General features: G+C 36.8%; 1 protein-coding gene across 2 annotated transcripts; it reads right to left on the reverse strand.

Moving 5' to 3' along the window:
* Nucleotides 1-914: 914 nt before the first annotated feature.
* On the reverse strand, nucleotides 915-21,698 carry GNRHR (gonadotropin releasing hormone receptor). 2 transcript variants are annotated; one of them, XM_061420312.1, is made up of 3 exons: nucleotides 20,902-21,695; nucleotides 8,132-8,351; nucleotides 915-4,562 (listed from the first exon to the last, which is right to left on the reverse strand). In XM_061420312.1, the coding sequence occupies exons 1-3, from the start codon at nucleotides 21,421-21,423 to the stop codon at nucleotides 4,318-4,320; spliced, it is 987 nt and encodes a 328-aa protein (XP_061276296.1). In that variant the 5' UTR covers nucleotides 21,424-21,695; the 3' UTR covers nucleotides 915-4,317. The 2 variants fall into 2 exon arrangements, with proteins under 2 accessions (XP_061276296.1, XP_061276297.1); XM_061420313.1 differs by having other exon boundaries at nucleotides 4,332-4,562; nucleotides 8,132-8,223; nucleotides 20,902-21,698.
* Nucleotides 21,699-23,231: the final 1,533 nt, after the last annotated feature.

The raw sequence follows: 23,231 nt of genomic DNA on the forward strand, positions 1-23,231 counted from the left end.
CTTTTGTCTCTCTTTTTATTTTTTATATTTTGCCCTACCTCCTTTCGAAGAGAATGGGCTGCCTTTCTGGGTGCCTGGTGTCCTCCCCCAGCATTCAGAAGTTGTTCTGTGGAATTTGCTCAGAGTTCAAATGATCTTTTGGTGAATTTGTAGGGGAGAAAGTGGTCTCCATGTCCTATTCCTCCACCATCTTAGGACCGCCCTTGGATTTTGATTTTGAAAATAATAAAATCTGTTCCCTTAGGGCTACATTTATTATTTAATTGCTATCGTGTAATTACTATATTTAGCCTTTATTCTTTTTGTTTAAATTGTGTGCTATTTAAACTTTGTGGTATACCTAGTTATGATTTTGAGAAGGTAATTGGTGATTATAGCTGGCACTTCTGACTTCTGATCCCCAAAACATTCCCCTCTTGTTCTCATAAAACAAGACAAAAGAAAAAGAGAGAGAGACAGAGAGGGTCGGGGGGAGAGAACTGATTTAAAAAAAAAAATTATCAGGTGACTAAATGTTCAGGGAAACCGAGTGCTGCTCTCTGTAAGATAAATCATATCCTTAAGGTGTTTAGGGTAATCCTTTTCTCCGTTGGTAGTGATTAGTTTAGGGGTGGTCATGTGCTCCAATTCTAGCCAGTTTAAGAGGAAGTGCTGAGGGTTCTCGCAAGGAGAGAAGCACAGTGAGAAGCCACCCTTTCTTTATGCCTTTGAGACTCCTAGTTGGTGACAACTAACTTCTAATAAATAAAGTAAAACCTAGAGGAAGTAAAGAAAATGACTCAAAGCTCTGAGCTAACCAACTCTGCATGCTTTCTTCTGGACTTCCTGTAGTATGAAATGAAAACACACCATTTCTAGTCTGACATTTCTATTACAACAGAAAACACTCTAACAGAAACAGCATAAAACGAAAGTCATACAAACACACACATATAGTATTTCTTTTACCCTTTTCTCATTACAAAAGCAATATATGTCTATTTTGGAAATTTGGGATATAGATATTCACAAGAAAGAAAATTTTTTAAAAATGAGAGATAACTATGTCAACACTTTTTGTGTATATTCTGTTGTTCCTATGCATGCACTTTGTATATTATATAATTTAAAAATTAAAGTAATTGTCTTATACCTAATTTTTTAACTTAATAACCAAAAGAACTAAATTAAAGATTTAAAACAATTAATCCTAATTAGAGATTAAATTGAATCTTAATTTTATTTAGTTTCCTATGAACACAAATTATAGCAGTCAGACAAGCTTTAGGAATTGGTTTGACATTGAAACTAGGCTAAAGATAAAACATGAAATTCAGATGTATTTTGACAGATGAAGTTTAAATGTATTTTAACACAAATATTATCTCTTTGAGACTACCAAGTAAGTTCTGAGAGCAGGGCACTTAAAATTTTTTTCTAGTTCATTTACATTGAGTTATGCTCCTGGGAAGATAATGTTTGTGGTACCTCAACAATTTTAGGTTTGCTTATTTTTAGCTATGATACCTCTGTTTTTTAGACTGAAGTTGAATTTGTGCAATCTTTGTTTAATTCAGTGTTGTTTGTTCATGTTATGTATAACTAAATTGAATTGCAAGCGGAAATCCATTTTTTAACCTGTTTTATGAGCGACTTCACTTTCACTTTTCACTTTCATGCATTGGAGAAGGAACTGGCAACCCACTTCAGTGTTCTTGCCTGGAGAATCCCAGGGATGGGGGAGCCTGATGGGCTGCCGTCTATGGGGTCGCACAGAGTCGGACACGACTGAAGCGACTTAGCAGCAGCAGCAGCATATGCTAAATAGAAGAAAAGACAGCCAAGATAGACTCTTAATTATCTGATAGATTTGATTACAGAAGATACAAGGAATCCTCATTTTTTGTTATGCCTGAAAATAGAGTAAATGATTATAATATCAAATATTAAATACTCTTTGTTGAGTGATGTACTTTTAACTTAAAAGTTACATGTACCTTTTGCACTATTAATTTTGGTTTGTATCCATATTCATATCATAATTTACATACCACAATATTTTATATAATATAGTTATTTCTGCAAAGTTTTTCATATATTTGGACCCTTAAGAGAGTTTCCAAGGTTAAAATGGTGAGTGATCAAATTGAAATCCAGTTTCAATATTATTATGTATATATAAACACAGTCCATTGGGTTGTGACTATGCACAAATAGATGAATACATTCTGATACATTTTTATTATAATAAACTTCTTTATAAATATACAAGATCAGTTGGCAATTCTTAATTTTTGTGTGACGTTGCTCCTTTGGCAGCCTGATTTGGCCTGTAAATTCCTCTCAGGATAATGTTTTTAAGTGCATAAAATAATAGAAATAAGAATCAAAGAAAAGTTGTTCCATCAAAATAGTTTTGTGCATAGAGCACAGGTTAAAAACACCTGCATAAAGATTTTGAATAGCCCTTTAGTTAATATATTTTTAAAAAATGCCTGAGAACATATCTAAATAAAACAGTTCCATGAACAAAGCCAAACTGACATACGTTTTATAAACACATATCTACTAAAGCCCTTAGATTGAATCCCATATATTTTTGCTTTTAAATCCACACATCAAAATTGTTATAAGTTTAGGAGTAAGAATATGCATGATAAAGAGACAAAGGAGAAGAATGATTTTGTTGTGACTTATCTTTATATTCCTGTGTCATCTAGCAGAACTATATATTCTTGGTATCAATATACACACCTTTAAAGTTAACTTTGAGTATTTTAGCACTTTACAAATTTTGAGTCCAGCCCAATTCAGTTGTGGAGTTGGGTCATTGATTGGCTAACTAAAGGTATGAGTTTAGTAAAAAGGAGATGTGTATGAAAAAAAAGTAGAAAGAAGGAATTCAATTAATGAAGACAGAATTGGAAAATAATATAGAATGTGGGAAAAAAAACCCACCACACCCTACAAAACTAAAAGACAAAGTATGAGGAGAGAAAAATAAGGAAAGCAAAGACCTACCATTAGTTTAATTAGCAATTTACTTTCCACGGTTCCATAAGGCCTGGAATATGTGGAAATTACATTTCATCTTCAATGTGGCACTGCATATCACATGTGAATATAGTAATATTTTACCTATTTAAAAAAATGAATAGTGGTTGAGTTTCTTTTAAGTCCCTTATATAGTTTTCTTATTTAGTGGATACTAAAGAACCTTTTTATCCTATTCCCCTTTTCATGGAATGTGTGGAAACAGGCCTGAATTAAAAGAGGTATTGTGCCAACATATTTTGGAAACCACACCATTTAATGCAAATATCAGTGGATGTTAGTTACACATTTACAGAGAGTTTTCTTTTCCTTTTTCTAACACTCTTCTGTCTCTTTTGACTTGTAATAGTGAGACTGAAGTTTTCAGAGTTCATTTTACATATCAAATAATATTTTGCTTGTGCATTTGCTTGATCTCTCTCTCTTTTTTTTAGTGATTTGTGGATTATGGATTTAGAAAAATCAGAAGACAGAAAAAATCCATCATCTTAAAAGACAGGGTAGACTATTTATAAAACATAATCACTATAGATTTTTTTCTTGATTGTATATTAAAACAGTGTTGTTATTACTGCACTTAATTACCACAAACTCCATAGACCACATAGCTGACAGGAATGTTCTATCCCCCAGTCCAAATCTGAACCCCTCTGAAACTCCCTTTTATATGGAGGTACTTCACAACCTGTACCAGGTGAAGAATGGGATGAAGGAGAACTTGTCAAGTTGAAGGAGTGGATAGTGGGTTGGTTGCTGAATACTCCAAATACCAGAATGCTTTTGAAGCCAAGGAAAAAATTAGATTCATTGCATTTTTTCTTAATCCACAGGAGGAAAAACCGATCATATGGGCAGGGGAAATACTATCTGTGCTTTATGTATTTTTATCTTAGCATAAGATTGTAATTGTTGCTAAGCCCCTTTGCAGAAAAAGGTCTGTGTTTCTCAGTGTTAATTTTTGGCATTTGTTTGCCTTAGGCCATGGCTATTTTAAATATTTATATATTATTATACTAAAAAACCCATATAATGTGTTATAGGAGTTCAGAAAGCAAAGAGATTAATTCAGAAACGTGATTAAGTGAAAATATTTCATTATTTTTCCTGAAAAAAATCTTTTCCTTGTAATTGAGTTTCTGTGATTTCTAAAGGAAGAAGCGTAACATAACCTTAAACTCTACTTTATTCATATGTAAATATGTCACACTATGCTTTGTGTTTCTCATTCCCAAAAGGGGAAATTCATTACTTTGCCTTTCTTTGACTTTCTATGCAGTCTAACAATTATAGAGAGAAATATCCATATATAAGTGGATCAAAGCATGGATTTAAAAAAGCAAAGAGAAAGAAGAAGTGATTTACTGGATCTGACACCCTGTTTACCATGTCAGGATCAAACCAATACCAAATTCCAAGGACATAGTAGGGCGTCCAGCAGACAGTAAATGAAGTGGCAAATGCAACCGTCATCTTTAGGGTCCTCAGCCGAGCTCGTGGTATATTGTTCTTGGACTGATTCAGTTGTAGTTCTTTTAAACAGAGAAAATAGAAGGTGTTTTTAATAACCAGTTTTATTACAAAGCCAAAATAGAAAAAAAGGAACAGAGAATCATAATTCAACCTGGTGAATATAATGGAGGCAAATTGCTAATAATTTTAATAATGACAATATGCTTGCAAAGCATGTTTATATTTCAAGTTTTCCACTCAGCTACATAATAAATAGAAATATTAAAGATAGTAATGCTCTTAAAATAAATTTTCCATCAAACTAATAAGGATTTGAAATAGGAGGTTACTCAAATTCTTCAAATAAAATTTTAAGAGAGTAGACTGAGGTTGAACTGAATTTAATTCTCTGCCATTTGGTTGTCATACCAACATAGCCACATTTATTTTATAAATTTATAATTTTTCACCTTTCCTGACTGACCAAACAGGAAGCCCTGTTGCCATCATAGGAGGTGATATAAGCTTGGTGCAGGCAAGAAACACATGCACTGGATTGGTGTCAGAATACTAGTTGGCATTAAGGAGATTTAAGGAATAATACACGATGGAGGAGTTGAAGGACATTAGCTCACCTCTTCTTATAGAAACACCAAAATCAGAACTAACTGCTGAACAGCTGTCAACAAAAAAAACCCCACTAGAACCTAACAAAAAAGATACCCTACATCATGTATGGATATGAGAGTTGGACTGTGAGGAAGGCTGAGCGCCGAAGAATTGATGCTTTTGAACTGTGGTGTTGGAGAAGACTCTTGAGAGTCCCTTGGACTGCAAGGAGATCCAACCAGTCCATTCTAAAGGAAATCAGTCCTGGGTATTCATTGGAAGGACTGATGCTGAGGCTGAAACTCCAATAATTTGGCCACCTCATGCGAAGAGTTGACTCACTGGAAAAGACCCTGATGCTGGGAGGGATTGGGGACAGGTGGAAAAGGGGATGACAGAGTATGAGATTGTTGGATGGTATCACCGACTCAATGGACATGAATTTGAGTAAGCTCCGGGAGTTGGTGATGGACAGGGAGGCCTGGAGTGCTGTGATTCATGGGGTCGCAAAGAGTCGGACATGACTGAGCGACTGAACTGAACTGAACTGAACATCCAAAGATAAAGAAGGAGACATAATGAGATGGTAGGAGGGGTGCAATAGTGATAAAATCAAATTACATACATACCAGGTGGGTAACCCACAAACTGTAAAATAATTAGACCACAGGAATTCTCCCACAGGAGTGAAAGTTCTGAGTCCCACATCAAGCTCCCCAGCTTGGGGATCTGGCAATAGGAGAGCCCCCAGAGAATCTGTCCTTGAAGACCAGCAGGGTTTGATCTTAGGAGTTAAACAGGACTGGAGGAAACAGAAACTCCACTATTGGAGGGCACCCACAAGGTCTTGTGAATACTAGGACCCAAGTTAAAAATGGAGACCTCATAAGAGACTGAGTTAGATTTACCTGCTTGTGTTGGAGGGTCTCCTATGGAGGCAGGGGGTGGTTGTGGCTCACTATGAGGACTCATTGGTGTAGCCCTCTTGAAGGCTGCCATTTTAACACACTAGACACATGAACTGACTTATGTGATTGGACATGTGAAGGCACATTCATATCTTTGAAAGTTCACAACTTTAAGGTTTGTATATAGAGGATTTACTGTATTTAAAGTGATGAGAGAACCCATAACCAAAAACACTCTGCTCAGCAAGGCTCTCATTCAGATTTGATGGAAAAATCAAAAGCTTTACAGACAAGCAAAAGCTAGGAGAATTCAGCACCACAAGACCAGCTTTGGAGCAAATGCTAAAAGTTCTCCAGGGGGAGAAGAAAAGGTCACAACTAGAAACAAGAAAATTATGAATGGAAATGCTTACTGGTGAAGGCAAACATACAATAAAGGTAGGAAATCATCTGTAGACAAATACAAAATCAAAACGATTAACTGTGAGGAGAGCATAAATGCAAGATATTGGAAAGGCATTTGAAATTAAACGACCTGCAACTTAAAACAGTCTTGTTTACATATAGGCTGCTATATCAAAACCTCATGGTAACCAGAAACCAAAAATATACAATAGATACACACACACACACAAGAAAAAGGAGTCCAAACACAAAACTAAAGTGAATCTTACAGGAAATCAGTCCTAAATATTCATTGGAAGGACTGATGCTGAAACTGAAGCTCCAATATTTTGGCCACCTGATGCGAAGAACTGACTCATTGGAAAAACCCTGATGCTGGGAAAGATTGAAGGCAGGAAGAGAAGGGTTGGATGAGATGAGATGAGGATGAGATGAGATGAGATGAGATAAGATGGTTGGATAGCATCACCAACACGATGGACATGAATTTGAGCAAGCTCCGGGAGTTGGTGACGAACAGGGAAGCCTGGTGTGCTGCAGTCCATGGGGTCCCAAAGAGCCAGACATGACTGAGTGAACTGAACTGAAAGTGAGTCATCAATCACAAGAGAAGAGAACAAAATAGGAAGGGAAGGAAAAAACTTACAAAAACAAATCCAAAAAAATGAACAAAATGGCAATAAGAACATTCATGTCTATAATTATCTTAAGTGTAAACAGATTAAACAGTCCAACCAAAAGACAGAGACTGGCTCAGTAGATACCAAAACAAGACCTATATATATATGCTGTCTACAAGAGACACACTTCAGATCTAGGGATACATAGAGACCACAAAAGAGCCAGATAAGATTTAGCAATCACCACCACCGACTGAACGTGAGGGGATGGAAAAAGGTATTCATTCAAAAAATAGATAACCAACAAGGGACTACTGTATAGCACAGGGAACTCTATTCTGTTATTAGGTTATTCTAAAATAACCTAAATGGGAAAAGAATTTAAAAATAAATAAATATGTGTATATGTATGACTGAATCATTTTGCTGTACATCAGGACTTAATACCATATTGCTAATCAACGATACTCCAATATAAAATTTTAAAAATTCATACATTTGTTTTTGAGAATGCAACAGATTATTGAAGCAAAAAAGATACAACCATGTGCCTGAAGTGAAAGATCAAATAGTCAATTGCATGTTCCATAATATTTAGCACACTCAACACACACACCGAAATGTGCATAGTGTGTGGATACACTGTGTAGATACAGGAGATTTGAATGTGATACAGAACAACTTAACTTTAACAGGTCTATTGGCAACTATATTATGAGTTGTACTTTGCTATATTCTAGGCATCAGGTGTTTGATAAAGTGTTATGATGAACCAGCAGGAACAATTTGCCCATGTTTCTACTGGGTAAATGAAGTAATTGTCCTTTTAGCTTTAATTCCATGCTGTAAATTTATAATATGGGGAGATATTAAATTACCTCATCTCTAAATTGGGGATAATAAAAGTATTGCCTCATAGGGTGATTTTGAATACTGAAAGAGTTAATTAATGTATGTTAGTTGCTCATAATAATATCACAATACTATTACAATACAACACTATTACAGATAAAATAGTACCTGGCACAGCAAGTGCCACTCTGATTCTCTGGTTGGGGTATTGCCGTTAACAACTGTCCATCCACAATTAATCTGAGAAATACATACTGTGGGGATCCTGATGAAGGACCCTTGTTAGGGTAAAGATGATTTTTGCATTGCAGATCACCATGATGAGAAGAGGGATGATGAAGAGGCAGCTGAAGGTGAAAAAGTTATAAAAGGCTTGATGCCACCACTGTGGAAAACTGCAGTGTGTTACACACTGAGAGAAACCTTCAGTCTGTCCAGAGTCATCTGCTAAATGGATCATCCCAAAGATGTATAGCTGTAGGAGAAAATTTAAAACATTAAAAAGGGATATTGCTTATTTTCAAACAATATTTGCAAGTTTTCTCGAAAGTTTTCTCTTCTGTATTATACTAATCTTCTAACATGTTGTTGCCCAAAGCAACTGCTAAGCTTCTTGACATTTGGCTTTTGGCTTTTCTACAAAAAGTTGTAAGTGGATCTTTAGTTTAAATATGTTTGGGTAATGTGAATGGATCTGTAGGATTTTGAATTTCTTCCAAAATTATTTCAGCCTTGCCGAATAATCACCAACCAAAGATTTAAACCTCCTCTGTATTTCAATTTCATATGCTATTATGATGAGTAAACTTTTTGCAAGTGATTTTATTGTTAAATCTGCAGCACAAAAAAACTGTCTGGCATTTAGAATATGCCCTCAAAATAAATATTTAAATTTTATTTTTGTGACATAAGATCTCATTAAAATGGCCAGAAACATGTACAGACAGTTCATTAAAAAAGGGTGTAACAGTGACCCTTAAGTATATAAAAACATAGTTTCAACCTCACTTATGATAAGAGCAGTGTCAATCAATTAAGGCTACACTGATATGCCATTTCGCACTATCAAGTCTGGCAAAATTAAAAAACAAAAACAAAACAGTAGCACACTCTCATGGGAAGGCTATAGGGAAACAGAAACTCTCATACATTGCTAATGGGCACACAAATTGGTACAATCATTAAGGAGAGGAATTTGGCAATAATTAGTATACATTTGTACTTACCTTTGACTCAGCAATCTGACATTCAGGAGTTTTCCATGAAGATACACCCCTACTTCCATTATATGAACATACATGTGCACAAGATTATTCACTGATGCATTGTTTATACGTGAAAAACATTGAAAATAATCTAAATATTAATTCATAGAACACCAGCTGAATAAACTATGGTGGACCACACAATGGAGTCCTATAGAGTAGTAAAAAAAGAGGGAGGGAAATTTCTATCTGAAGGTGTGTGTGTATACATGTACATACATTTATTCTAGCTCTGTGTGGAGAGAGGCTAAGAACAATGTCATTTAAGTAGCAGTGAGCATACCCCGCTCTCCAGTACCCAGATCTTATTTTTATTTTTTTTTTAATTTTTATTTTATTTTTAAACTTTACATAATTGTATTAGTTTTGCCAAATATCAAAATGAATCCGCCACAGGTATACATGTGTTCCCCATCCTGAACCCTCCTCCCTCCTCCCTCCCCATACCATCCCTCTGGGTCGTCCCAGTGCACTAGCCCCAAGCATCCAGTATTGTGCATCGAACCTGGACTGGCAACTCGTTTCTTACATGATATTTTACATGTTTCAATGTCATTCTCCCAAATCTTCCCACCCTCTCCCTCTCCCACAGAGTCCATAAGACTGTTCTGTACATCAGTGTCTCTTTTGCTGTCTCATACACAGGGTTATTGTTACCATCTTTCTAAATTCCATATATATGCGTTAGTATACTGTATTTATGTTTTTCCTTCTGGCTTACTTCACTCTGTATAATAGGCTCCAGTTTCATCCACCTCATTAGAACTGATTCAAATGTATTCTTTTTAATGGCTGAGTAATACTCCATTGTGTATATGTGCCATAGCTTTCTTATCCATTCATCTGCTGATGGACATCTAGGTTGCTTCCATGTCCTGGCTATTATAAACAGTGCTGCGATGAACATTGGGGTACACGTGTCTCTTTCCCTTCTGGTTTCCTCAGTGTGTATGCAGATCTTATTTTTAGTATCATTCTCTACCAAAAGGAATCAGAGCTCATTGGCGAAGTGCGTAATCCCAAGGTTGGGGCAATCAAAGCACAATAAGTCGTTGGAACACCTGCTGTGCCAAAAAGTCTGGAAATGCCCAGAGAATGATGGAGCATGTGAAAACATTTCAGGCACCAGCTTGAAAGAGGTCCCATTGGCCAAATTTGGGATAGTTTAAGCATGAAAACAAACAAACAAACCCTGATAGAAAAGAATAAGAGTTCAAATAAAGAAACCATGACTCCATGCTGATGTAAATGACAAAACCAGAATAACAAATACATGGGGAAAGGAAAAAGCTCTTTACTATACAGAAAGTCAGCTAGTAAATGTAAAAGATACAATGGAAGTAGTGATTACCATTTTGTAGTTACTATAATAATAATTGATTCAGGCAAGATCACCAATGAATGGCAAAACATTATAAACAGTAAAGTAATAACTTTACAGTAGAGAAATAACCAAATAATTAAGCTAACATTGCCAATAATGGGACAGATTGACAGCATCTGCTTCCTTCTAGAAAGCATTGAGAAGAACTGAGTCACCTCTTTCATGTTTTTGTTAAAAATCAAATCAGTCAATCCTAAAGGATATCAATCCTGAGTATTCATTGGAAGGACTGATGCTGAAGCTCCAATACTTGGGCCACCTGATGGAAAGAACTGACTCATTAGAAAAGACCTGATGCTGGGAAAGATAGAAGGTGGGAGGACAAGGGGATGACAGAGGATGAGATGGTTGGATGGCATCACTGACTCAATGGACATGATTTTAAGCAAGCTCTGGGAGATAGTGAAGGACAGGAAAGCCTGGTGTGCTGCATTCCATGGGGTTGCCAAAAGTTGGATACGACTGAGTGACTGAAGAACAACAATGTAGACAAAGAATGTCGCCTACACAGTAAACAAAGGATGTTGTGGCCATCAAGTTATTAGCCACTGTACTTACCCTCAGGAGTGCTCCCTAAGGAGTGGATTCAGGATGGAGAAAAGTAGAAACATGGCCCTAGATAGTTAAGATGATGTATCAAAGGAATGATCTCAATAAGCCCAAACTCTTGCATTTTTCTGTACTTAGAAAAGCGCTACATTCATTAACCTGAGATGTATGGTTTTTCTTTAATTAGCAACAATCTTCTGATGTTCTGACTACCAGGTTTTTGTTGCAAAGAAGCCTCCTATTAAAAACTCCTGGCTCCTCTGTTGCCTCTTATGAATTGGGAGCAATCTGAGAGACTGTCTTCTAGGCTTAAGTTCTCAAAAGTCTACTGAATAAAACATATTTCTCAACTTTTAGGTCATAGATTTTTTTTTCAGTTGACAAGTGCACAACCTGAATCTACCCCCAAGAAAATATCAATCAAACTCAAATTGAGGGGCATTCTACAAAACAACTTGTCTGCACTCTTCAAAAATGTCAGTGTCATGAAATACAAAGAAAGACCAAGGAACTGTTCTAGTTTAAAGGAGACTAAAGAGACAAAGGGTCTTACCAGGTGACTCAGTGGTAAAGAATCTCCCTGTCAATGCAGAAGACACAGGTTTGATCCCTGGGTTGGGAAGATCCCCTGGAGTAGGAAATGGCTACCCACTCCAGTATTCTTGCCTGAAAAATTCTGTGGATAGAAGAGCCTGACAGGCTACAGTCCATGGGGTCAGAAAGAGTTGGACACGACTGAACACGCAAGCAAAGAGACAAGGCGACTGAACCTCTCGCATAATCTTGAATTTTCTTTTATTAAAGGGGATATTATTGAGACAGCTGAGAGATGAATAGGGCATATAGATTAAATGGTAGTACTTCAGTTCAGTTCAGTCACTCAGTTGTGTCTGACTCTTTGCAACCCCATGGAATGCAGCACGCCAGGCTTCCCTGTCCATCACCAACTCCTGGAGCTTGATCAAATTCATGTCCATCGAGTCGGTAATGCCATCCAACCATCTCATCCTCTGTCATCCCCTTCTCCTCCTGCCTTCAGTCTTTTCCAGCATCAGGGTCTTTTCCAAGGAATCAGTTCTTCACATTAGGTGGCCAAAGTATTGGAGCTTCAGCTTCAGCATCATTCCTTCCAATGAATATTCAGGACTGATTTCCTTTAGGGTTGACTGGTTTGATCTTGCAGTCCAAGGAACTCTCAAGAGTCTTCTCCAACACCACAGTTCAAAAGCATCAATTCTTTGGCAGTCAGTAGTACTGTATTGGAGAAGGCAATGGCAACCCACTCCAGTACTTTTGCCTGGCAAATCCCATGGACGGAGGAGCCTGGTAGGCTGCAGTCCATGGGGTCGCTAGGAGTCGGACACGACTGAGTGACTTCACTTTCACTTTTCACTTTCATGCATTGAAGAAGGAAATGGCAACCCACTCCAGTGTTCTTGCCTGGAGAATCCCAGGGACAGGGGAGCCTGGTAGACTGCAGTGTATGGGGTCGCACAGAGTCGGACACGACTGAGGCGACTTAGCAGCAGCAGCAGCAGTACTGTATTAATGTTAATTTCCCGATTTTGATACTTTATACTGCGCTTATGTGCTAGAAAAAATACACTGAGGTATCGAGAGAGGCATCATGTCTGAACTTTTAAACAATCCATAAAAACATGCATACAAGAGAGAGAATAAGCAATGTAGCAACATGTTAATATTTGGGGAATCTGAGGGAAAAGTATCCTAGAAATCTTTGTATGATTCTTGCAGCCTTTCCCTAAGTGTGAAATTATTTTAAAAAAAGAACTTGTTGAGTCAACAAGGAAACAATGCAAGTGGTTTTCACAAACAAGTTTTAGTTGACATTTATTCATTCTTTCCCAATTTGTCAAGCACACTTCTTACTTCATAATTTCCAAAATTTTCTACTGAAAAACTTCATTTTACCACAAAATATCATTAAAATGAAGAGATAAGAGTGCCCAAGAGCTTTAAAACTGATAAGTTAATTCAAACAAAAATGTTGCAGGTTTGTTTTTTTGTTTTTTTTTTAAGTTTTAAGCAAGTGAGGGGCAGTATTCATTTTTATTTAGTTGTTGACTGAATTAGTAAACTTAAATTCCATTTAGTTAATTTAATAAGCTCAGAATTTCTTTCCTTTTGGGGGTGGCAGAGTGGAAAGAGTATACCTTAAAAAAATACTGTTTTCCTCTTTGCTTGTAGAGTAGAAAAGTTTTAATAAATATAAAATATAATAAACAAAATAAATACATATATAATAAGATCTAAGTACATATAATATAAAATACAAGCCTATTTTATTTGTAATTAAAATGCTGATTTTCAGTTTGTGATCTTTTCAGCTTCAAGGGCAAACAAGAATTTTTAGGTTATTCCACTAGAGGGCACCCAATGACAATATTATCAATCTTAAAGTCAAGAAAAGCAAGTTCAGCTAATTCTGTTTTATGATCCAGATCAATTTTTTCCATGTTACAAAGTGACCCTTTCAGTTTTTCCATACTTCTTTGCAAACTGCCCTTATTTAAAGTTGAGTTTTGAATTTGACCCAACAGGTGTTGTGAATTGAAATCTTTGGAAGGGTTTTTCACATGACCCTGAGAGTCTTCTAACTCTTAAAAATCGTTTTTTCTTCCCATCTCCCTAGTCAGCCTTGGAACCATATAATCTGAATTTGATTTTCTGCTCTGCACAGGGTCACATTTTCACTTTAATAGTTCATATTTTTAAGTTATAATGATGAGTCTTTCAATGAAAAGGACTTTATAGTACTATGGTTTGAATTTGGTTTTCATCTTTATGTAATGAATGCTTGTTTTTAAAGCAACTCCTTGGTCATAAAACTATACTTGGTACACTCTGTCATGAAAGATGAACTAAATATATTGTGCTATCAAGAAATTAAATATTTCTTAGGGGAGATACAGCATGTATGTGACAACTATAATACTCAATAGACTGTGACAAGTTCCGAAGGAGAGTTATAGTGTTACGAAAATTCAGAATTTTACTCACCCACAAACTAATTTGTTTTAGGCTTCATTCAGTTTATTTTCAACTCCAAGACCATGTTAATTTGAATGATTAATATAGGGATATACTTTACTTCCAGTGATTCTTTCATACTTGGATGATATTTCAAAAGTTTCTTTGTTTCTCCTCTCTCATGCCTGGCCCCAGTTCTCATCAGTGTTTACTTTATTTTGCCCTAAACAATAGCAGTTTGTTCTCCACCTTTACAGTCACTTGCAGATGCTATTCCTCTTAGCACATAATTTTTAACCTTCGCCTTACTCCATATTAGTGACACCATGACTTAATCTTTCTGAAGGTGATTATCTTTAGATGCTATGCTTTAGGTTCCTCTTGGGATTCCCTGCTAAGACAGTAATGAATCCGTCTGCAAAGTAGGAAACCTGGGTTCGATCCCTGGGTTGGGAAGATGCCCTAAAGAAAAGAATGGCTTCCCACTCCAGTATTCTTGCCTGGAGAATTCCATGGACAGAGGAACCTAGTGGGCTAGGGAGATATAAATAGTATTTAACTCTAGGGACTGTCATGACAGTTAACAAGCGAATACTTGCAAAGCACCTAGAGTAATGCCTGGCCCACAGTTAGCACTATATAAATCATAGCCATTATTAAAAATTTTTTTGAGGCACACAATATATAAATATATATTGCATATGTTTACATATTTATAAATTTATACCATATTTTTCCTGATATCACTTAACTATTTATTCTCACCTTAAGATTTTCCTGCCTTTTCCTTCTCTAGCCTCTTACAGGAAAAAAGAGACAGTATTGCACACTGTGATACAATGATATGCATGCATGCTCAGTCGCTCAGTCATGCCAACTCTTTGTGACCACATGGACTATAGCCCACCAGGCTCTTCTGTTCATGTAATTTTCCAAGCGGGTTGGAAATCCTGGTGGTTAGGATTCTGGGCTTTCACTGCTGAAGCCCGATTTCAATCCTGCTAGGGGAACTGAGATCCTGCAAGTCGCACAGCATGACCAGAGACAAATAAAAAAACAAAAAGCAACACAGAAGCATTTAACACAATTCCTGGCACATATTTATGTACTGAATAACTATTATTTATCAAAATAATCATCACCATTATTGTTATTTCTGCTACTAGTATGCTGTTACTACATTCCAGTAACATTTTTTGGCATATTGTACACATGTAGTGAGTATTTATTGAATTTAAGCTGCTTGTGGGTCTTCCCAGGTGACACTAGTGGTAAAGAACCCTCCTGCCAATGCAGGAGACATAAGCGATGCCACTTTGATCCCTGGGTCGGGAAGATCCCCTGGAGGAGGGCATGGCAACCCACTCCAGTATTCTGGCCTGGAGAATTCCATGGACAGAGGAGCCTGGCAGCCTACAGTCAGTCCATAGGATTGCAAAGAGTCAGACATGACTGAAGTGACAGCATGGATAGAGCATGCACAAGCTGCTTGTCAAGTTCAGAAGAGCCTGCTAGCATTGTAAATTTATGTTTGTAACAGGCAAGCCTCCACATTTATTCAGACCACACATCTTCACACCAAAGAATAAAGGAATACTCATATACAACAGACCCTCCAAATCTTTGGGTTCCACATCTGCAGATTCAACTAACCAGAGATGGAAAAATATTCAGAAAAAAATTTTTAGAAAGTTCCAAAGAGTAAGACGTGAACTTGGAAAGCTCCAGAAACTGTCTATATAATATTATATTGTATTTACAATTATTTACACAGCATTTACATTGTATTAGGTATTATAAGTAATCTAGAGATGATTTAAAGTATATAGGAGGATGTACATAGGTTACAGGCAAATAGTATACCATATTTTATAGAAGGGACTTGAACATCTGGGAAATTTCTTATCTGAGGCCACCACGGTGGGGAAGGAGGATGTCTAGGAACCAATCCCCTGGGGATATCAAGGGTGACTGCATTTTCTCTTCATGCCTGGGTTACCTACAGAATTAAAAATCTGTCAACATATAATTCTCCCTAGTAACACAGAGAAACTAGTGATGTGAACTCTATCTGCAAATAATCTGCTGCTCTGGAATTCTTGTGGTCTTAGATGACAGTCATCAGAAACCTTGCGTTTTTTAATTGGAAATGGACACACCAGATTCAGGAAATGTTTTCTGCTTAACATGCACCTACTAGCCTGACCACAGTCAGTCTTAAGTCAGATATCCTTTCAAGTCCTGTTGGCTGTCTTGCCTTGCCTTCCTCTCCCTTCCGCCTTTTCTTCCTTTCTTATCCTATGTTTAGAAACAATACCTCCAAGACTTGAATCATTATGCTCTGGCATATAAATCTTTTAGAGTGAATAAGACAGCTAGTGACTAGGGAGGACATTGGCCAAATTTACTTATCAGTCAGAATAAATGTCATAATTTTTTGAAGCAATCTTTACATAAGCAATTTTGTTTGCTGTTTCTTAAATAATTATTTTATTTTCATACTCATATTTCCCTAATACTTTTTTCTCCTGACTTCAAAAATCCTATTATGAAGGAAGTAATTAAGGTAGGAAAAGGGGAAGAAATGAATAGTAATGCATTTTTAAGACTTTATACTTAAAGTCTTATATATGATTGTGTATATCTTACTCTTTATAGCACTTTTTACAATGACCCTTTTAAACTTGGTTAAGTAAATTACTCAGATAGCTGGTAAAAGACAGCACTGAGATTTGAAACCAGCTTTGTTTAAATCCCACTGCCTTTCAGACTTGCAGGGATATCTGAGGTCTTCTGAGACTAGGACTGGAGCTGGTGAATGGTCAAACAGAGGACTGGGGCTCCCTTATCCCTATTTGACCAGAGCAACTCCACTTATATCTGCTTCATTTATTGAAGCTCCACACAGAATTTCATTTTAAATAAAATTCAATTACAAGCAAAAGTATAAAATTGTGGTCACAGGACACTGAAAGTTTTGGAAATATATCCCCAAACCATCACAGAACTCTGAGGTGATCAGCAAGGTGGAGAAGCAAGGTGGTCAGTTTGAAAGTTGGTCATTCTGAACCCTAGCAAAATGTCATAAATTCTCAGGTTCCTGGGAACATGACAACTAGCTTGTTAATTTTTTTTTTCTTTTTCCAACCTAGCATGAATTAATCAAGTGATAGAATATCCATATATATACCAAAGGATGAATACAATCCTAAAGGAAATCAATCCTGAATATTCATTGGAAGGACTGCTGCTGAAGCTGAAGCTCCACCTGATGTGAAGAGCTGACTCATTAGAAAAGACCTTGATGCTGGGAAAGATTGAGGGCAGGAAGAGAAGGGGATGACAGAGGATGAGATGGTTGGATGGCATCACTCACTGACTCAGTGGACATCAGTTTGAGCAAACTCTGGGAGATGGTGAAGGACAGGGAAGTCTGGTGTGCTGCAGTTCATGGGGTCACAAAGAGTTGAACATGACTGAGCAACTGAATAACAACAAACACAGGATGAAAATTAAAAGTCATCCTTTCAAACGCCTTTTAAATTAGCCACAACAGGATGTGCTTTTGTCAATGGGCTTTGTGGGGCGTGGTGAAGCGTGAGCTGTACTCACTGCGTCACACAGCCTGGAAATCAAAAGCCTTTCCTACCTCTTGTCTTCCCCATCACGCACACATTACATTACTCACAGGGTTGAAGCCTCTTTTATTCAGAGAGAAAGAGCAGAGAGCTATAATAAAAAGATAAACTGGGCTTAACAAAAAGACAGGAATACAACAGGTCAAGTGGCATTGGGCAAACAATTAATCCTTTTAAGTGAATACTTTTCAAACTGCGGGTTGTACCCATCAGTTAGTTGTAATCAGTAATAAAAAATGATTTGGAACAGAATAGAGTATTTATTTTATGAAAACTTTTCTCAGTTATAGGTCTATGAGAGATAGATTAAGTCTTCATGTAGTCTGTATTTCTTTCCATTACTGTCAAGAAGGTTTGAAGGACATTGATTTCAAAGGTTCTCTTTGAATGGTCTTTTTTATGTGAAATGAGGATAATAGCATAGCCTTTAGGTACCTCACAGAGTCCGTGTAAATACCAAATAAGATTATGAATGTGAGGTCTTTCAGGAAACTTCAGCAAAGTGCTTTATCAATTTAAAGTGCTGCTGAAAGCAAGAATGAGTCATTTGTTTTACAAAATGAAATAGCGTCAATACTACCATATTCTGTGACCCATATGTAAATTTTCTTAGGTACATCATTTTAATAATGTACAACATGATGGCCACAGTTAACACTGATGTATGATGTTTAGAAAAGTTGTTAAGAGAGTAAATCCTAAGAGTGCTCATCACAAGGAAAGAAAACTTTTTTCTTTTCATTGTGTCAATATGAGATGATGTAAGAAGTTAGCTGAAACTATTGTGTTAATCATTTCACATTATATGTAAATCAAGATATCATGCTGTACACGTTAAACCTACATGGTGATGTATACAGACTATTTTTCAAAAAATTGAAAATGAAGAAAAACAAAAAAATCATTTAATCCTTGTGTAAGACTCATGAAAGTTACATGGCTTCCACATTGTTCTCAGAGTTTCCCCCAGCTATCTTCTGTTATATACATCCATTCCACCTCCATTTATTGATTCATCTATCCAAACTTTGTTTTCATTTTAGTAAAAGGTGAAAGGTTTATTTGATCTGAAGAGGAATCAGAGTATCCAAACATTTAAAATTTATATTTTTGTTGGGTGTCTCATTAAGTACTGTGAATATGAATTAAATTGAACACAACAGTTTTCACTGTTGTAGCAGCACATATCATAATGGCAAAGACAAACAAGTACATAATTACAATGTTTTCTGACAAAGAAACAGTGTGCTATGAGGTCAAAGGAAAGGCAGCAACCATGAAATCTAATTTCCTGCTACTGTCAATCTGTCACTTGAGCCAAACAAGTCTCCTTTGAAAATTAATCACTTTACAACTTTTGCTGAAAAATACATGTGATCCTTGGCTTTTTTTTTCCATTCAAATACATTCATCTTTAAAAACTCAGTTTAGGGCTTCCCTTGTGGCTTAGCGGGTAAAGAATCTGCCTACAGTGAGGGAGACCTGGATTCGATCCCTGGATTGGGAAGATCCCCTGGAGGAGGGCATGGCAACCCACTCCAGTATTTTTGCCTGGAGAATCCCCATGGGCAGAGGAGCCTGACAGGCTACAGTCCACCCGGTTGCAATGAGTCAGACATGACTGAACAACTAAGCATAAGACCTATTATATAAGCATTAATAAAATTGTTAAAGACCTTTAAAAAAAAAACCTCAGTTTATCCTACTTTTACCCTTCCTTCACCATTTAACTTTAATAATTCATCTCTCTCTCTTCTTACACTGGTAATAGACTTGAAAACTTTTTTGTACATAGTTGTATTCATTTTGTATAAGTTTTATTTCTATAACTGAATGACATTTTTTTGTCTCTTTGTTTCATCAGTAGCTGGTTCAGTGTTAGGAACCCAACTTGTGTTTATCTTCTCTAAGAAAATTGAACAATATATAAATACACATCACTCATAGTTCAAAGAAATAAAATGGAAAATTTCAGAGCATAAACCTTTGCTAAGTAACCTCATTTAAGTAACATATTTGCTAAATTAATTCTTGTATATGCAGTCACTGTGAGAATAATTTTAATATACTTTTCTCCAGGGAAATCAAAGCATTTTGTTTTTTTTTCTGCCATAAAACACACACTGATATACAAAAAATGTCAAGTGAGGAATTGGTGGGAGAATATAGTTATCTAACTTTCTAGTGTCCTGAACTATTTAGTGCATCTTGTGTGGCAGCTTTTGTTTGTTTGTTTGTTTTTATGCCAGCTGGCTAGTTTAGAATCTCTAGATAAATTTCTATTTGTAGTGACAAGTTTTTGGAGGATCATGGTAAACTCTGACTTCCTGACACATCCCTGTACCCTGGATTCATCACAGGGTACATTCACAAACATAGAGACAATTTGGTCATCTTTGCCATTTTCAAGAATGCATCGTCTTCTTCAGAGATTTGGCTGTTGAAGAGGCAGATTCTGAAGATCCATCAACTGGGGTGCCTCTGATAAAGACAGTCTGGAGGGCTATCTGCTTTCTGAAGGAGAGGGCCTTGCCTGCACCAACAGTCATAGAGTTTTGCTAACAGCCTGTTACAGTCTCATCTACCTCCAGATAAAGCTCAAGTCAACCTCAGGGAAATGTTCAAATATCCAAACGTCTAAGATGTCCCACATTTCCTTTTATTCAATCCCACCCAGCTGCAAACTGCAGAACATACTAATTAAGGCTAGTTCTTTCTATGCTGCAATGACAGAAGACTCAAGAAGTTCCAAATAAAACAAGTTATGCATACTTTCTACCTATGCAAATTTTATTGTTCCTAAAGATTCCCCCAATTTACCATGTCAACCAGAGTAAAAGAAAATGTAGATGAAAGAATCAAATGAGGATGAGTTCAAATTTGAGAATAGCTTCATTTTGAGGGAGCATTTACTATGTACCAGATAGTATGATAGAAAACTTAACAAATTATTTGTTTAATCATTACAAAGGTGCATCAAGTAGACGTTACCTCCATTTTATAAATGCAAGACCTGAAACCCAGAGAGGTTAAGACATTTGCCAAAGGTAACAGAGCAGAGTCAGGATTAAATTCCACACTCTGACTTCCAGAGCCCAAGCTCTTAGAGATAATACAATTCTACCTTTGACAAGACCTTCATTCAGATTTAGATAGGAAATCTGTAATCTCCATAAAAAGTTTGCAATGTTGGTTTACCTGTGGTCCAGCAAAGATGCTACTGAGAAGCCAGGCCAAGCCAATCATGAACTGTCCAAGCTTGCTGTTGCTTTTCACTGCTAGAGGCTTGGTGATCGCCAGCGAGCGGTCAAGGCTGATCACCACCATCATGAAGGCGGGGGCATACATGGAGAAAAGCTTCAGATAGCTGAGGACTTTACAAAGGAGCTCTCCAGCATACCATTGAACAGTTATGTTCCACATTCCATCCAGTGGCATAACAATCAGAGTCTCCAGCAGGTTGGCTAAAGTCAAATGTTTTAAAAGCAACTTCATTCTCGAGAGTTTTTTCCTCTTCTCTTTCCTTTGAGTCCAATTCTGAAGTTTCAACAAGAAAGAAGTGTTGAAAATTGTGGAGAGTAGAAAAAGGAAGAAAGTAACTGTCACTCGGATCTTTCCAGATAGGGTCAGGGTGGGGAGGCTGCCTGGTGTTAGAGGGATGCTGCTGTTGATCGATGAACAGTGGTTTTCATTCTGTTCAGGAGAGTCACTGTTTGCCATCCTTTATGGCTGATGCAGCTTCAAGACTCGTGTTTCTGGCACTTCTGATATTTTATTGTAATTGCACTTGGAGTCCTGTTTTATTTCAGCCTTCTTTGGCTGATAACGTCACAGGTTTATATTTATGTCAAATTTTGTCCCTGAGATATTTTGTATTTAAAGTGAAAGATCAAGGTGAACTTGTTTTGTGGGCTTGTAATCCAGCAGGGTGCTAAAGCAAAGCAGACAAACACTTTCTGAGGGCCAAATGTAACTGTAGTATCTCAGCAGATGGCCTGGTTTTCACAACATTTTTCCTAAGTGAAGAAGGACGTTTGAAACTTAATTTTGTAATTAAAATTCTCTTAGGATATTATTCAAGTAAATTTAGTGAAGATGTTTTCTAAAAAAAAAACCTTAAGTGTTCTGTTCAATACATGCAAAATGAAAAAGAAGAAAATACTAAAAAAAAACTTGATCCAGTTAAGATTTGTAATTTAAAGAATCACAAATTTGTAATTTCTCAAAAAATTTGTTTTCTTTTCAATCACACAATGCTGAGCATCCAAACACTAGATAAATATATTTATTCAGAACTGTCCTCTATGAAACATCAAACTAATACCTTAACAGTTAGAATCAATTTGATCTAATATTGAGATGCATTCAAATTTATCAGTCTTAATGTTTAGATAAAATCATTAACTTCATGAAAAATTTTTGTTATTGCTTTGATTTTATAATTGTCTAATTATTGTACTTTCCATTTTTGCACATTATTTCATAGGGTAGCTTGGTATTAGAGGGAATACTGTATAAATGTCTTAACCACGTCTATGCATGCTTACGGAGAAGGCAATGGCACCCTACTCCAGCACTCTTGCCTGGAAAATCCCACGGACGGAGGAGCCTCGTGGGCTGCAGTCCATGGGGTCGCTAAGAGTCGGACACGACTGAGTGACTTCACTTTCACTTTTCACTTTCATGCATTGGAGAAGGAAATGGCAACCCACTCCAGTGTTCTTGCCTGGAGAATCCCAGGGACGGGGAGCCTGGTGGGCTGCCGTCTATGGGGTCGCACAGAGTCAGACACTACTGAAGCGAATTAGCAGAAGCATGCATGTTTATATACAATATATATCCCTTTATATTGTAATTGGACCATTTCACACTAGGGCCACTTAGAAACTTTCTCTGTGTTGTTGCTGTATCTTACACATTGAGTGTTTGATGATGTTTCCTACTACTGGTATGATTTAGATTGGAATTTATTAAATTACCAGATTGATTTGTCTCATCAGCTAGTTTGCTTCTATAGCAGCCAAAGAAAGAATAATGTTAAAAGTAAGGGTGGTTATTTTAATTTAGATGGCCCATTCTTGTAGTTTCATTTATTTGTTTGTTGTCTTACATTCATTTATTAAATAAATAATTACTAAATACCTGCTATATATACTCTCTTGGCACGTGAATGAAACATGAATATAGCATCATTTGGGCTTCCTTGGTGTCTTAGTGGTAAAGAATCCACCTGTCATTGCAGGAGACATTGGTTCAATCCCTGGATTGGGAAGATCCCCTGGAGAAGGAACCGGCAACCCACTCCAGTATTCTAGCCTGGGAAATCCTATGGACAGAAGATCCTTGTGGGCTATAGTCCATGGGGTCACAAGACAGTCAGACATGACTCAGAGACTAACCACCACCAACAACATTGCATCACCGAGGCCCTGAGGGAGTCTGTTCAGTACTATATAAGGATAGATAAGCATACTGGACTTACCTTATGTACCTCGTCAGTTTCTTCTGTGCTAGCTCCTGGGTTTTGA

This window comes from Bos javanicus, chromosome 6 (genome assembly GCF_032452875.1).
Source record: "Bos javanicus breed banteng chromosome 6, ARS-OSU_banteng_1.0, whole genome shotgun sequence".
Classification (NCBI taxonomy): domain Eukaryota; kingdom Metazoa; phylum Chordata; class Mammalia; order Artiodactyla; family Bovidae; genus Bos; species Bos javanicus.

Bases quoted from the DNA above. Each gene is read 5' to 3' on its own strand.
- GNRHR (XM_061420312.1), bottom strand. From the start codon at position 21,423: ATGGCAAACAGTGACTCTCCTGAACAGAATGAAAACCACTGTTCATCG. The intron at 8,352-20,901 runs GTAAACCAACAT...TTTCTCCTACAG, and splicing joins GCATCTTTGCTGGACCACAG to CTATACATCTTTGGGATGAT. The intron at 4,563-8,131 runs GTATGTATTTCT...TCTGTTTAAAAG, and splicing joins CCTTCATCAGGATCCCCACA to AACTACAACTGAATCAGTCC.